Raw genomic sequence first — 14,290 nt, forward strand, 5'->3', positions numbered from 1 at the left:
TATCTTATCTCAGTACCTTAACAACGGGACACTTACTATGTTAACTAAAGGTTAAATAATAACAATCCCACACCTGAATCATCCTGTATCTGCACTCATAACTGGCAAACTGCACTGCACCTATACATTGAACACATAAAACAGTGCCATAAATGTAGCCGGCTGTGGAGAGAATCACTCTTATTATAGATTTCCTGTAGCGAGGCTGGCAGGCTGTGGGACCCAAGTTAGTCATGGCAACATCAAAGCATCAATGAGTCTTATGGGAGAAGAAATCCCAGAGACCCACACTCACTATTTACACCAATTTGACTTTGAGACTCTTGTTTGTGGTGTTATGTACCTTAATTCAGCAAATGCGTCTTCAGGGTTTTCTCATTGCTTGTTTCTTTTTTACCATGCATGTGTCTTATCGCAGTAGTACATACAGATCCCTGAGGGCAATCTAAACGTGGCTGGGGAAAAATTAAGCTACGATAGGATGTTAGTGAGATTTGTAAATGTAATGGGTTCAAAGCATGTGCCTGAGTAAATAGACTGCTGTATTGAATAGAAATTATCATATTACTCAATGTAAATATCACATCACATTCAAAGAATATTAAACTACAATTAACATAAATCAGATTGGGGAGCATGTTATTCTTTGATCATAAATAGACATTACACAAAAACTCAGAATTTATTTGCCAACACTAAAATAACTAAGACTTTGGTCAAGTCTGATTGCTCTCATCAACCTTGTCTCTGATAGGCTCACCACTCACTACCTGACAACCAACAAACAAGCAGAGACAAAGCAACTAGTTATGGCAAGTAAGAAATATTTGAATTACAGTTGGGTAAAAGAGTTTACAACCTCCCTTTTTTGGAATGTCAATAAAACGGTAAAACAAAGATTTAGTTCCATCAACATAATATTTAGTGCACATTCAGATAGTACAAATCCTTAATCCTTAATTCCTTAATCAAACTTTAATTAAAGTTAATGTTTATTATTTTATCAATGGGTTTGCAAACCTTTGCACAAAAAGTTTCTTTATTTTACTATAACCTTTTCTATAACACTCCTTGACCATTTTTGTTATTTCTGATAATGAAAGAACATCAGTATTAGCTGAATATGGATTATTATGTTTGGACCCCCTTGATAAACTAATAAAAAAAATCACTTTATTTTTATAATAAAAGAACATGTACTAGCTGAATGTGCATTAAATATTAGGATGAAAATAAAGAGATGAAAACTTTTGCACCAAACTGTAGATTAGCCCCAGTTTGTGTGCCTCATGTATGACACATTCTGGCTACAGAGAAAACCACGGGTTTCTCAAAAGTGTGATTAAAAGCGATGGTTGAACATCTCTAATCTAAAACCACATATTCTGAAGGCATCTCTAGATTCCCCAAAGACAATCCTAACCATCTGGACGATAAATTACTCCGTTAACTGAATGAGGACAAAAAAGACCTCTTCACTTGTTTCCAGAGTAGCGACCCTGTTTCTGGATCAAAACAAAGATGGCAGACCATCGACTTGACAGGAATCGAGTCACCGCTTAGGAAAAGAGAAAAAAATATCAGGTTTTTAATTCACGTGATTAAAGGAGGCTCTGGGCATTTTCAAAATGTAATTATCTTTGAGAGAAACAGATCGACTGTTACCTCTGTTACCTGAATGTAATGTAATACATGGGGGGAACAATCTGGGGTTAGACTTACATTTGCCAGATGGTCAAAAACATGCCTCCAGATTAATCCCTTGTTGCTCTGTTCCCGCAAGATGTGTAATATGTGTGAGTGTTAATAAGCAAATGAGCATCTACTTGATACAGATGAGCCAATTCAGGTTTATTTTAATTATATCAACTACAACAGTACTGTAAAAATAAGACTAGTCACAATGATTGCTTTGTGAGATTTGGGTAAGGCACTGCTCAGAGCTGCTAATGTTAAGAAGGTAAATGTTTACTTTGTGTGCCATCTCAGTTTAATATAAAACAGCTTGGCAACATTTGAAATGAACACTTTATAAATTGTACAGCTACACTTAGTTTTCAGTTGAACACTAACGAATTGAAATATAAACATTTTGACCCAATGACGTGGTCAACAATTAGATAGAATGTAAGGGGATTGTCGAAGTTATTAGAACGAAAAAAAAAAACGCGACAAATGTCAACTTTACAATGGTGTTAGGGAAGAGTCTGGGGATTCCCAAAGTCATTAGGCCCCATCCTCTGGACAATGAATATCTGGACCTCACTCTGCCAATTGCTATCACTTGAACAATGCCTGTCTGAAATGATCCCAGTAAGTCTTGCCATGGCAATACAACCACAAGCCATAGAGAGAAAAAAATGTCCCTGAATGGCTAAATGAGCAAATAATGTGAGTAGTGTTTTGGAGGCTGACCTGCAGGCTGAGTGCAGAACTCCACAGAGATTTCCCTCTTTTCCCTTTGATCCATCTGAAGCTGCCAAGGCACCTGATGCGGCTGTGCCACAACCTTTACCTTGTAAACTGTCATGGGCTTCAGGTTGAAGAACTTGTATTTATAGCCCCCCGCCTTCACCATGTCGTACTCTGCACCATTGAGGAAGATGGCATGACTGTAGTTGCTGTTGCTGGGCATCCAAGAGAGCTCAGCAGAGACCTGTGTGATGCTGTCCACTCGAAGGTAGTAAGGTGCCACTACCACATCCTTTCCCACTAGCAAAGTACACCGGAGCTCATCCGATGGGCCCCGGTCTGTGATGGTCTGCACTGAGATTCGGTAGGTGCTGGTGGCCAAATTGAGCTTTTCAATGAGAGACTTTGTCCTGCCCCCGTAGGGGACACTCATGCGCACCTCCTTATCCACCAAGACATTGTAGCCACTAATGGTGCCCCAGCTTGGTGGAACCACTGGAGGATCCCAGCCAATAATCAAACTCTTGGCCAGTTGTTTAATCAAGTTGATACGGCGAGGATAAGGCACAATGTCTTCACCAACCTCATCAATACTGACGTCCAAGGTTCCTGTCCCGTTGCTGGAGGATCCCAGGAGGTCCGTGCCCAAGCTGCTGGTGGTAAGATAATCTAGTTTACTGTCAGACAGCAGGCTGCTTATGCCTGTTCCAGTGCCAACCCCATGTCTCTGAGGACCCAGGCTACTATGGTTGAGGTAGCCAGGTTCTTTAGCCACTGTGTCCCTGTGTTGGACAGAGGGTGTGTCCTCATCTTGGACAAAATCCACAAAATTTGATGGGACAAGTCCCCGTTGTCCATCCAGCAGTTCTCCTGGGAAGCAAAAAGGAGATAGTTGCTTATGTGTTGATGTTAAGAACAAAAAATAGAAATGTTAACAAAGTATGCCAAACCTTCGTAAAAGCCGTCCTCGTCCATTGTCCCATATACATAAAGGTATTTCCCTGCCACCAGGGGGAGCTCTGCCTCGGGATGCTCATTAGGCCCATCATAAGGATTGTAACTAAAGTGCATGACAGATGAACAAATCAAATGTCAGTTTGTTTTATTTAACAAAATGTAACACAAATATTTCTATAGTAATTATTCTCTACTACAAGTTTTTTATAGGTCAATTACTGTAACTTTGTGTCAAGGCAAAAACTCATTGAGAATAGTATAGCAAAGAGGAGCTTATTATTGTAGGTTTAAAATACAGTTATCTGTGTTTTTATGAGCTGGATACAGTTTGAACTGAAATCTCTGGGCCTGTTTCACATAGTTGTGCTCTGAGGATTGCAATTATTTTTTGTGCTGACAGATAATTTTCTTTACAGGCAGAAGCAATGAATCATCCTTTAAGATCAAAGCCTAAAGCTCTTCGAGAGAAATCAAATAATCTCAACAAAATTTGTCCAGGAATTGGATACAGTGAGAGACTAACACAGTTTGCTGTACAGTGGTGTGCACTGTAGGTGGACAATTTACTGTATCTCACATACCTTTACACCAAAGATACACCAAGCTTTAGACCCAAAATTGGCCCAAAAGTCTCATTTTAAATGGTATTAATAAGAATAGGTACTTATGTATGTGAATGGATGTTTATTTTTCATTTAAAGTTTTACTTTGTGAGTTAACAGCAACCAGATTTCCAAAGAGTGACAAGGTATCATCTGTCTGTCTTAACACGTACCTGTACCGAGCAATGCACAGACGAACCTTCCCCGTGAACCTCAGTTTGGATCTTCTAGTTGAGCTTAGTTCTTTGTCCATCTGAGGAACAAGGCACAAATATATTTCACAGAAATTGTTCCTTCATTCATCTTATATTAGAAAACTGGGGCAGCATACTTTCTAACCTGAAAGGATTTTGCACCATATGGCATGATAATTAACTTTTATTTTAAAAAATGCATAGGTGTTCAGAAACTAAAGCATAGAAGTGTAAAAAAACATGGTTCGAGTTGCTTTGCATTCTAATGTGTCTATTAGTTTTTCTTTTAACTTAATCGTTCCACCTCTGTTCTCTAAAATATTTTGATCAGATTCAAATGGTCATGCATCACTAAAACTGGGCGGGGGGGATAACGGAATGGCTGAGAAGGACAGATCCTACAATGCTAAGTAAAGTTTATTTAGTGTTATACAGGAAACACCGAGTTAGGTTTACAAAAGTTAATTTCTGTCATCAGAGGATCACATAGTAGATAGTGACTGTCTATGTGACTATCAGATACCTCAGAGAGGAAAGCCCGTGCTGGGCTGCTGGCCCGACTGCGAGTGAGGAATGTTGGCTTGACAGAGAGGAGCTCAGGCTTGTCTCCACTGATCTGGAGCGGCCGTATGAACTCCGATATCAAAGATCTGCTGGTTGGAACCTCATTTCCTGTGGAACAAACAGGACTTCTCGTGTCAGATCCTCACATCATAATATTTAAGAACTAATATCAAATGGGTAAAAAAACAACGACATAAGGTTCATTAGTTTAGCTACTATCTGTGTGCATTTCAGAGAAAAAGAAAGAAATAGACACAAAAAATGGAAAAAGAATAACAAGGCACATTCAAGGATTTAGTAACCTCCACTGCTTTATATGTGATGGGATGTACCTCATAAAACAGAACTAATACCCTCTGCAACACATCAAATGTCACTATATTTTTCAGTTTCCAGTCGCTTGTAGCCATGAAATTTTAATTACTATTTCATTGCATATGTTGAAAGATACTCTACATGGCTCTGTAACTGGCAAAGCATTTATGTATTCACAAAAACAAGTCCAAAACAAACAGAAAACAAGTTTTGCCAGTTGGAAGCTATTTCTCTCTCTGATTGATTATTTCATTAACAGTCTGTGTTTACTGCAGCTTAAGTCGGAAGCCGAGCCTCAGAGTTTTCATTTTAGCTTATTCTTTATTCTCGTCTATGTGAGGGAAGTGGCACTTATTCTAAAATTTACAGTGGAGAGTTACAGCCAGTTTATCTCACATGACAGAATTTACACATCAAGCATAACTGATGTTGTGGCCTCTTACTTATCAACTTCAGTTGTGAGCGAGACCTCAGCCACTTAAAAGTTTGGTCCCCACATATTGTACAGCACAGGGGACATACTGTATCCATATTGTTATCGCATTGTAAAATAATTACATGAAAATTAACATATAAACTATAAGACCAACTTTTAAATGAGTATCAATAAGATCCCTCACTTACCTTTTCCTATGGGGGCAGCCAGTCCATTAAGGAGCTGGGACAGGGATTTGTTGGGCGACCCAGGAGATTCACATACAGTTAATGCTTCAGTGCTATATATATCAAACTTCCCAGCCTGGAGTCGGAATTTCTCCAGCTCTTTTGACAGGAGGTTGAACTGCTCACTCTGACTCCGACATTTTTCCTCCAGCTCACGGACTTTGGCCTGATAACAGTCAGGGAAGAGAGTCATCAAGACAGGGTGAGAGACAGAAAGAATTAAAAAAGGAAACAAAGGCAGGCAGCCAGATACAGAAGAGACACACAGGATGGGAAAAAGAGAGAAGCAACAAAAGAAAATAAGGAAACCAAAGAACTGCATTCTCTAGACATAAATACTACAGTACACACATTCTGTATGTACATGAAGTATTCATATGTCTACTGTGTACCCACAAAGATAAAATGAGGGTAACTATAGGTCATTACAGAATGACAAACTTTCAGCTACTAGTGACTGTATTCATACCCGAATTGCAGTAAAACACATTTCCTATATTTTTTCTTCTGATTTGCAAATAATCCCTTGAAAAAACTAAAACAAACAATAATTAATCCTACTAACTAAATGTTATTTGTCTAACTAAACCCTGTTGGGGCTTATTCCCAGAGCTCTGTTTTCCAAAACATAATAAAAATCCATCTATGTGCTTTTTCTATACAACTATATACAATTTGCAATATTTTAGGTCAGACCTTATAACTCTACACTTTCAACTAAATTGCCCAGCAGTTCTGGGGAATTACTTTAACTTTTTAGAGAATTAAAACATAGGCTTTCTCATTATACATTATAAAGATTTAAATCTTAATTGACAATGACTTAGAATTCACTTAGCACTGAAAAGCATAACATCAACTAAGTAAAGGCAGATTAGATTCACAGGCAGGATAGGGAAATTACTAAGTATTGTTTTTATAGGATTTCGTTAGAATGAAAAATATATTAAATAACCATATACATTAAGAATGTGAAACAATCACACAACTAAGGAACTTATTATAATGGGCAGCATCATAGGAACCCGAGGTTACTCAAGTTAAGTGATGCAATGCATCAGCAATCACTTCTCAGTCTGGACCACAAATACTGGTGGACACTAAGGCTACAAGAGAATTTTCAAGCACTGTCCCAACACTCAGCAACACCTGCTGCTATAAAGTGATCTATGCACTTCAGTTAAAACACTGACTCCGTTACGTGCACACAGGTTGTTCCTAAATATTACATGCTGTTAGCAGATAAACAAAAATAAATTCCTGCATTTGTAAAATAACATGAGAATATAAAGAAGTATTAGTTTTAAGAGAATCACACAGTTCTGAATTATAATGGCAAAAACATGTTGTATAACATACATGCCATGCTACAAGAAAACATGATAATATTCATCACTTTTTTTCAATATGGTCCTTTGATAGCAACACAGTTTTAAAAGCTAGTATCTGCTCTATGCATCAAAATATAGACTTACACATATCATTCTATCATTTTAACATATCTCCAATTGATGAAGATTTTAGTTGCCATGTACTAAGCTAATACAATACCGTAGAGCTGTTTTAATTAAACCAATGGTAATATATGTATTGGACTGCTTTTTTCAACTTCTTTGCACACACTATTAAAATCTGTTTAGTAAAATCCACAATGCTTCAGTCTGATTGATTTTGCTGAATTGAGGTCTGTCAGCAAGGCCCTAGATATTTATCTTTAATCTCATCTGTTTTTTTTCTTTACAAGTAGAATATTCTCATCAATTGTTGAGCGCAGCTGCATTTTTCTTTATGATCAAGTCAGAAAGACCATCAGTCATCTTTGAGTTGGTCAAAAATCTGTGAGTTTTTTTTTTTTGTGTGTTAAACATTGATGATAAATCTCAGAAAAACTGCTCTAAAATTGTTCTGAAAACCTTTTTACTGCTACTTGTATATTTATTATGTTTTACATTAGATTTCATGAATAATAATTGATTTTGCAGTGTAATTTACCATACCTCCCGGGCTAAAGAAAACATGTCTGGACTTCATACTAAATAGACTACAATGGGTAAGTATTAAAAACGTTTTAGGTAAACAAATAAAAGCAATTCTGAAATACCTGCATGCTGTCCAAGTGGTTCTGTATAAGAACATACATCCATACAGTGACGAGATGTTGGAAAGAAATAAACCATGATTACACATGTAATCACTCATACACATATTGAAAACACAACACTCCTTAAATTACGAGATACTTTGGTACTCATACATTTGTTCAAGTTAACATTATAAGGCAAAAATTACACATATTAGCTATAATATTAATCTATATAATTTTGTAGTTGATGAGGTGTTGAGAAAAGGTTCGTTTGAGAAAAATATAGAAAAAAGTTTGAGAAAAATATGTCCAAGTCAATTTAAAAGTATATGGAAATATGCAGCCTAGGTTTCCTTTTGAATTTAAACATTTAAAGTAAAGAACACAAAGATTCGGGCAGCAAGGTCAAGAAGAGCAGGCAGTGACTCAAGTTTTACACTGGTTTGCCCCAGGACTGACTAGTCCCTTATCTTCCAGCAGCAACCACATGAAAAAACAGACGCTCACCTCTAACAGATGGACAGCACCTTCATGCTCCTTTTTAGCCTCAACCTGAGCCTGGGAAACACAGGGTGCAGTGTTTCAGTTCACTTCCATTTATATTGTAGCTTAGTTTCAGTTTAAATCATCAGCCAATGGCCTTTTTAAACCAAAGAAAAAATCTCCTTTTTATTCATTGATGTTTAGGCTGAAAATGGTTGAAAAGCCACCATCTGGGTCCGCAGCACACAAAGCTACAATGACACGTATGTGCAATTTATTTTACTCATATTTTGCATTTACCAACAATGAAACGTGTTGTGTTTATTACTTGAACACAACCAGTTTAAGATGTTGCTTTTCTTATCCCATTTTCATTTGTTATCTTCTATGTTTTTATATCATACGTATTTGTTAAAACAGCGAGTTAGGTGACATAAAACAGTTATGTACATGCAACAAAATTATTATCAAGGAAGCATTTGTTCAGTAGCCATTTGCCAGTTTACTATTCTTACCTGTGGAGACCACATGCCTGTGAGCATGCAAACCTGCTATGTCAAACTACCAGCCAGGGGGCCACATCCACCTCTAAAGTTCACCAGTTAACACATTACAGTTATGTCTTATTTGTTTAGCGCCCAAAAATAAACCTTACTGTAGTTTCCCAATTTCTCACAACCTGACTTTGAGAACCTTGATTTATGTACATTGTCCTGTTATTATAATCCCACATATTTCATACTCAGACTGAAACCCATTTTGTTTGATTCTAAAAAATACTGCAATGCAGGCCTGAGCCTGGCAATTACTTCTCTTCATATACTGATTACCTACAGCTTTAGATGGTCATTCAAACAATGAATATGTTGCCAAGGTGTTTAAGCTATATCTAAATACATGGATTATAAATAGGATCAGCACAAACAAACAGAAATGTAAAGAATTTTAAAATGGTGATGCATCAATAATAAATAAAGGAAGCAAATAAATTGTAGAGGAGTAGTGCTTGGGTTTGCACTGACAGCACTAAATTGTATAGAAATTTTGCCTAATGAGTGTCATTTTTCTTGTGGGAAATGGAAACATCTGTTGAGAAAATTAAGTGTTCCATATGAACATAAGAACATCTGTGGACTTCACAAATTTTTTAAACCTACTTTGCAGGCAATTAATTTAGAGGAATGGAGAGAGCAGCCAATGTCTGAAGGAAGATAGGGCAGTAATGAGCTTCTGTTAATGAGAGAAAAAAAAGCTGAGAACTCTGCCTGTGAAAGGCTGACTGTGATGTTAGAGCAACACTGCAGCAACAGCAACACTTGGGGTACACACACACACACACACAGTTTCTAGCCATTTGGTGACAATTCCTATCATGCTCACACTATCAGCAATCTCAGCTATTGCTGGGCTTGCTTTGGCATTACAGTCAGCCTCAGTGCACAGCAGAGGAGACCTAACCATCGAATGGCCTGCTCCAGCATTTCTGTTTAAACAAGCCTTTAAAAAGTGTCTTATCTACTTTGGGTTTTGAGCGTTTGATTTGCTCACTTGAAACAAACAGGAGGAGTGCTGCTGAAATGTTGAGCACTCAGGGTTTGGAGTGTGACAGACAGCTGAATGATGGGGGTAGAGTTTTAGTTGAGCCAGTGGTGAAAATGTTGAGCTATAGCCAATGAAAACCGTTATTCTTTGTTTTGCTCTATATAAGACAGTCTTTCTTTCACCTTTGTTAGACTGTTTGTATTGTTCCTGTACTCAAGACATGACCCATGACCCATGACCCATGACATGGGCACAGGCTGGACAAATAAGAAAGCCCGGCCCTCTGGTGCTCTGAGTGTTATAAAACCCAAGTTCCCTTACCTTCTGAAGAAGCTCAATCTCCTGCTGCTTTGCATTGAGTACAGCCAAGGCCTGCTCATGCTCCAACTCTAGCTGCTGCCTCCGCTCCGCAGCCTCGCGCATATGCTATCCACAGGGGGTGCAGGGGTGGAGAACCGAGGAAGGAGGATTGTGGAGGGGAGCATAGAGAGGGCTGCTGTTAGTGGAACTAAAATCCAGTTGCACAGAGTCAACACAAAGTGCATCTCCAGTCTTCTACTTCACACTCAGAGACAACACAGGTGTTACATGTGAACACACACACATCACACATAAAGAGGCTGGTAACAGTGTACTGAACTTTAAACCCTTAGAAACAAGAAAGACATAAAGTATGCCACAGCATGTGATGACATGTTTATGTCAAATGATCCACAGTAGAGATCAGATCAAATTTTGCACAAAGGTGCTTATGGATGAGGGCTAGAAATGGTTTGCTGTGAACAAAAAACTAGCCTCAATCCATAGTCAGGTTTGCTGCCCCCTTTAGGTAACAAAATACCTGTTGGCCCCCTGGTTACCGAGACTGTTTGAAAAGCTGTCCTCAGCAATGTTGTCTTTGCATGATCAATACGGGGTTTTGTGTTACATGAAAAGGGTGGGCAAACTCCATTACGTGCTCACTTGTCTGTGGTCATCCATAACAACAAAAGAAGCCATACAGTACAAGGGACTGAATGTTAGGCTCCTCATAACACAATATGCTCGTGTCATCCAATCACATCGCTGCTCCCACTGTATGTAAATATTTGTAACACTGTAGGGTGAAAGAAGCAGATGACCTTTTCATGCCAGTAACAATTATCTAAGATAGGTAATGTCATCAAACTGTATGTAGGTGACATCATCATAAAGGGTGACCCAGTCTCTCCCTCGTCTTCGTCGCCTCCCATCATCATTAAGCCAAACTGTTTTTCCTGCCTCATGCAAAAATCACATTCCACAGTGCTGTGATCTTGTAGCCATGTGAACATTCGAGTCTGGTGAGCAGCCCACAGATAAAGGGAGAGAAAAGCACAGCCACGGAGGTGGACGAAAAGCATTCAGAATGGGACTGAATAGGTCTACTCCCTAACAGATGGACATAGCAGTGATACCTTAAAAATCTAGCAGGGGGAGAGGGGACAGGGGGAAGGCAGGACAACATTAATGGGTGGTATAGGAAAGTAAAGTGGGGAAGACTGCTCCAAGCTTCTACTCTGTCACAGCTCCTGGTCAGACCTCCCAACACGACACTGGAAGGCAACAGACATGTCAGGGACATTAGATAGTATAGCGGAAGATAACGAGATGGAGGTAGTGTAGCAGAGAAGAGAAGGGGTACTGGCAAACGCTTAGACTCTGTACGAACACCTGACTTAGGATGCCAGGGTAGACCGACTACTAGAACTAAAACTAAAGTAAAAATGCACAGTACTAACAGACTGTGTCTGCCCTTGGAGCTGGCTTTCTTACCTTGAGCACCTGCTCTAGGTTCTCCAGTTTGCTTTGGAGCTGGTTCCTCTCCCACACAGCTAAATCTCTCTCCTGCGTCACAGCACCAAGGGTCTCTTTGAGATTGGCATACTCAGACTTCACCTGTGCAACAGAACAAGCAAGAAGTAAAGAGACTGGGAGTGCAACCATACGAGAATTTTCTTTGGTCAAACCAGGTTTTTGAAAGTTTTATATAGTTTTTTTAGATTTGGTTTTCTCATCTCCCAAACTTTTATTTTGTTTATTTATCATTTTTACTGCTCTTACGAATAGCTCGATGTTCCTGTCTTGCAAATATGTGACAGGCCACTCTCTATTCCTAATGAGCCAAAGCTCTTCAAGCGTCCAGTTTTTATAAAAAGGTATATTGTTTTTTTTCCCCCCTGGAACTACTTGAGTATCCTGCTCAGATTTTTGCTGAATAAATAAAGTGAAGATACCCCGTCGAGTAAATAAATAAAAGTTTCTCTCATCAAAATACACTGTGTGTATCCTCAAGGCCTGAAAACCTTTTTAGTGCATTTCCTTTTACATGGAGCACTCACGATCCTGCTTTATTTGCAACCAGCACTGTACGTATACATGAAACTTGCAGTCTTCACTGAATTTTCCTGTTGTATTGCTGCTTTTCTGGTGGATTACTGACAATCAGTAACAGTGTAAAACCATTCACAGCTACTAGTGGTCAAAAATACAGAAAACTACCTTTAAGGGAGGTTTTAAATCCACAACACCAGACCCATTTAGACCACCCTGGCAATAATAAAACTTATTTAAAAGGATTCACATTTAATGCATCATTGCAAAATATAAAAAGACTAGTCACTGCATGGTTGTCACGTTTTGTGTTAAGGATGTGCAACGAGACGAGGGGAAGTGTGGCAGGAAAACAAACTTTATTTATAAGCACAGGGGAAAGAAAAGACAAGATAAGACTAACAAAATCTAATTCAGACAATAAGAGATTAACATTAACCCGAATGGTAAGTCAAAGACTATGGTTTGGAGTATTCATACGTGAACTCAAAAATAACCACAATCCTGGACTAGGGAAAACTAAAGAATTATAACATCAAACAAACGCAGGAGCTAGGAAACAAACATGAATCAGGATTCGGAAAAACTAAGAATCTGAACCAGAGGACAAAACAAAGGAAATCACTCAGGACTGGGCTACTAAATCAAATAGTGGTTGTGTAGGATTACAAGAATTGAAAAAATAATGTAGGAATACTATTTGAACTGAAGAATCTAAAAAAATTCATGTGAAAATATAAAACCAAATAAAAAACACTGAAAATTAATATGCAGGGTAAATAAGGAAACAAAATACATACTACAGAAAGCAACCAGGGGTAAATACAAACTATGAACCAAAAGGAGTATGCAAGAAATATCTGGAGCAGGACTTAACAACTAAACAAATATGAACACGTACCTAAAGAACTAGGAACTAGGAATACCTGCGAACCAAAAAACGTGCACACAGAAAAATAATTAGGAGACGGGTGGGAAAACAGACCAAACCTCAGTCCACAAAATATAATCAGGCAGAATCAGGATCTGGGCATGCAAGAAGGAGGTACGGCAAGGATCTGGCAGGAAACTGTGGGGAGAGCTGGGGAAAGAGTGGCTACAAAATAAAAGTCTGGGACAGCATGTGAAGCTTTCATTCATTAAATAACACCAGCATAAATTGTCCTCAACTGACACTAAGAAACTAAAAATACAGGAGAGAATGTTAAAGTTGGAAATTAAAAAAAGTACTTGTTACATTTTAGCTGTACAGCTGTATTGCAGCAGTGGTCCAATAAATAGCTGTTGCTGTTTGTTTCTTTTTTGTAAGAAATACACAATTGTGTAAAATCCAATACCAAAAAGTTTCCAAGTCCAGTTTGTCCAGAATTGAATTAAACACCTCTACTATTCTAAGTACCATAGTATAAATAATGACATAAGTATTTCAAGTTTTTAAAGGAGGCAAGACTTCATAAAGGCCAGAATAGAGCTGTCTGGTGTTAGTGATAAAAGCATTTAAATGCTATAATAATGCAGTTTAATTTAACGCCACTGAGGTCTATACTGTCTATAATCTGAAACGTGAGGATTTTCAATTCCACATATTCTTCATAATCTGTATCTCGGAGAATTGCTGTTTGTAAGAGGCAGTATTCTTCAACCCGCTTTTAAAAAGCCCCTAATCGGCAGTGAGAAGACTGGTAATGTGGAAAAGCCCCATCCTCAAAGCAGCCATGAATGACTAATGATTCCTCAAGGAGGACGTTAAACAAACGCCAGCAAAGCAAAACACAAACAAACTACTGAGGCTGTCTCTGAACAGCCCACCTCCACCGAGTAAAAACTATCCACGTGGACAGGAGTAACCGTCAGACCTCGTTTAAACACATAGAAGTGAAGTATATTGGATTCAGCAGAAGAAGGTCAATAGTCTATTATGAGTTGCGGGAGGTGCCATTTGTAGCCCCTCCTAGTTTACTCAGTGGAGGCAGAAATCAGGAAACTGGGGTGTAAGTGAGGGATAATATCTGCACTGGTCTGCACAGTTCTGATCTCATATGTGATAACAGTGCAGGATAGCTGCTCCAAGAGCCGCCCATGTAATGATAAGACACCAGTAACCAGCCCCCTGTTCTTCCTTA

The 14,290-nt window shown here is 38.6% G+C and overlaps 1 protein-coding gene across 15 annotated transcripts in view; it reads right to left on the reverse strand.

Annotated features, from left to right (window-relative positions):
• The window catches only part of rimbp2b (RIMS binding protein 2b), a 73,060-nt gene that overhangs the window by 16,828 nt on the left and 41,942 nt on the right, over positions 1-14,290 (reverse strand). For 11 of the 15 annotated variants that reach the window (XR_010915567.1, XM_067521485.1, XM_067521477.1 and 8 more), the window contains exons 4-12: positions 11,610-11,732; positions 10,137-10,241; positions 8,298-8,348; positions 7,809-7,829; positions 5,669-5,873; positions 4,689-4,837; positions 4,145-4,224; positions 3,363-3,472; positions 2,416-3,282 (exon numbers count right to left, since the gene is read on the reverse strand). Coding sequence is in view for 14 of the 15 variants with exons in the window: in XM_067521477.1 (XP_067377578.1) it covers positions 2,416-3,282; positions 3,363-3,472; positions 4,145-4,224; positions 4,689-4,837; positions 5,669-5,873; positions 7,809-7,829; positions 8,298-8,348; positions 10,137-10,241; positions 11,610-11,732 (1,711 nt within the window). In the remaining variant the exon portion in view is untranslated. Of the gene's footprint in view, positions 1-2,415; positions 3,283-3,362; positions 3,473-4,144; positions 4,225-4,688; positions 4,838-5,668; positions 5,874-7,808; positions 7,830-8,297; positions 8,349-10,136; positions 10,242-11,251; positions 11,376-11,609; positions 11,733-14,290 lie in introns of those variants that run through there. The other 4 variants (XM_067521490.1, XM_067521491.1, XM_067521482.1 and 1 more) reach the window with 3 other exon arrangements.

Source organism: Channa argus, chromosome 11, assembly GCF_033026475.1.
Source record: "Channa argus isolate prfri chromosome 11, Channa argus male v1.0, whole genome shotgun sequence".
NCBI classification, from domain to species: domain Eukaryota; kingdom Metazoa; phylum Chordata; class Actinopteri; order Anabantiformes; family Channidae; genus Channa; species Channa argus.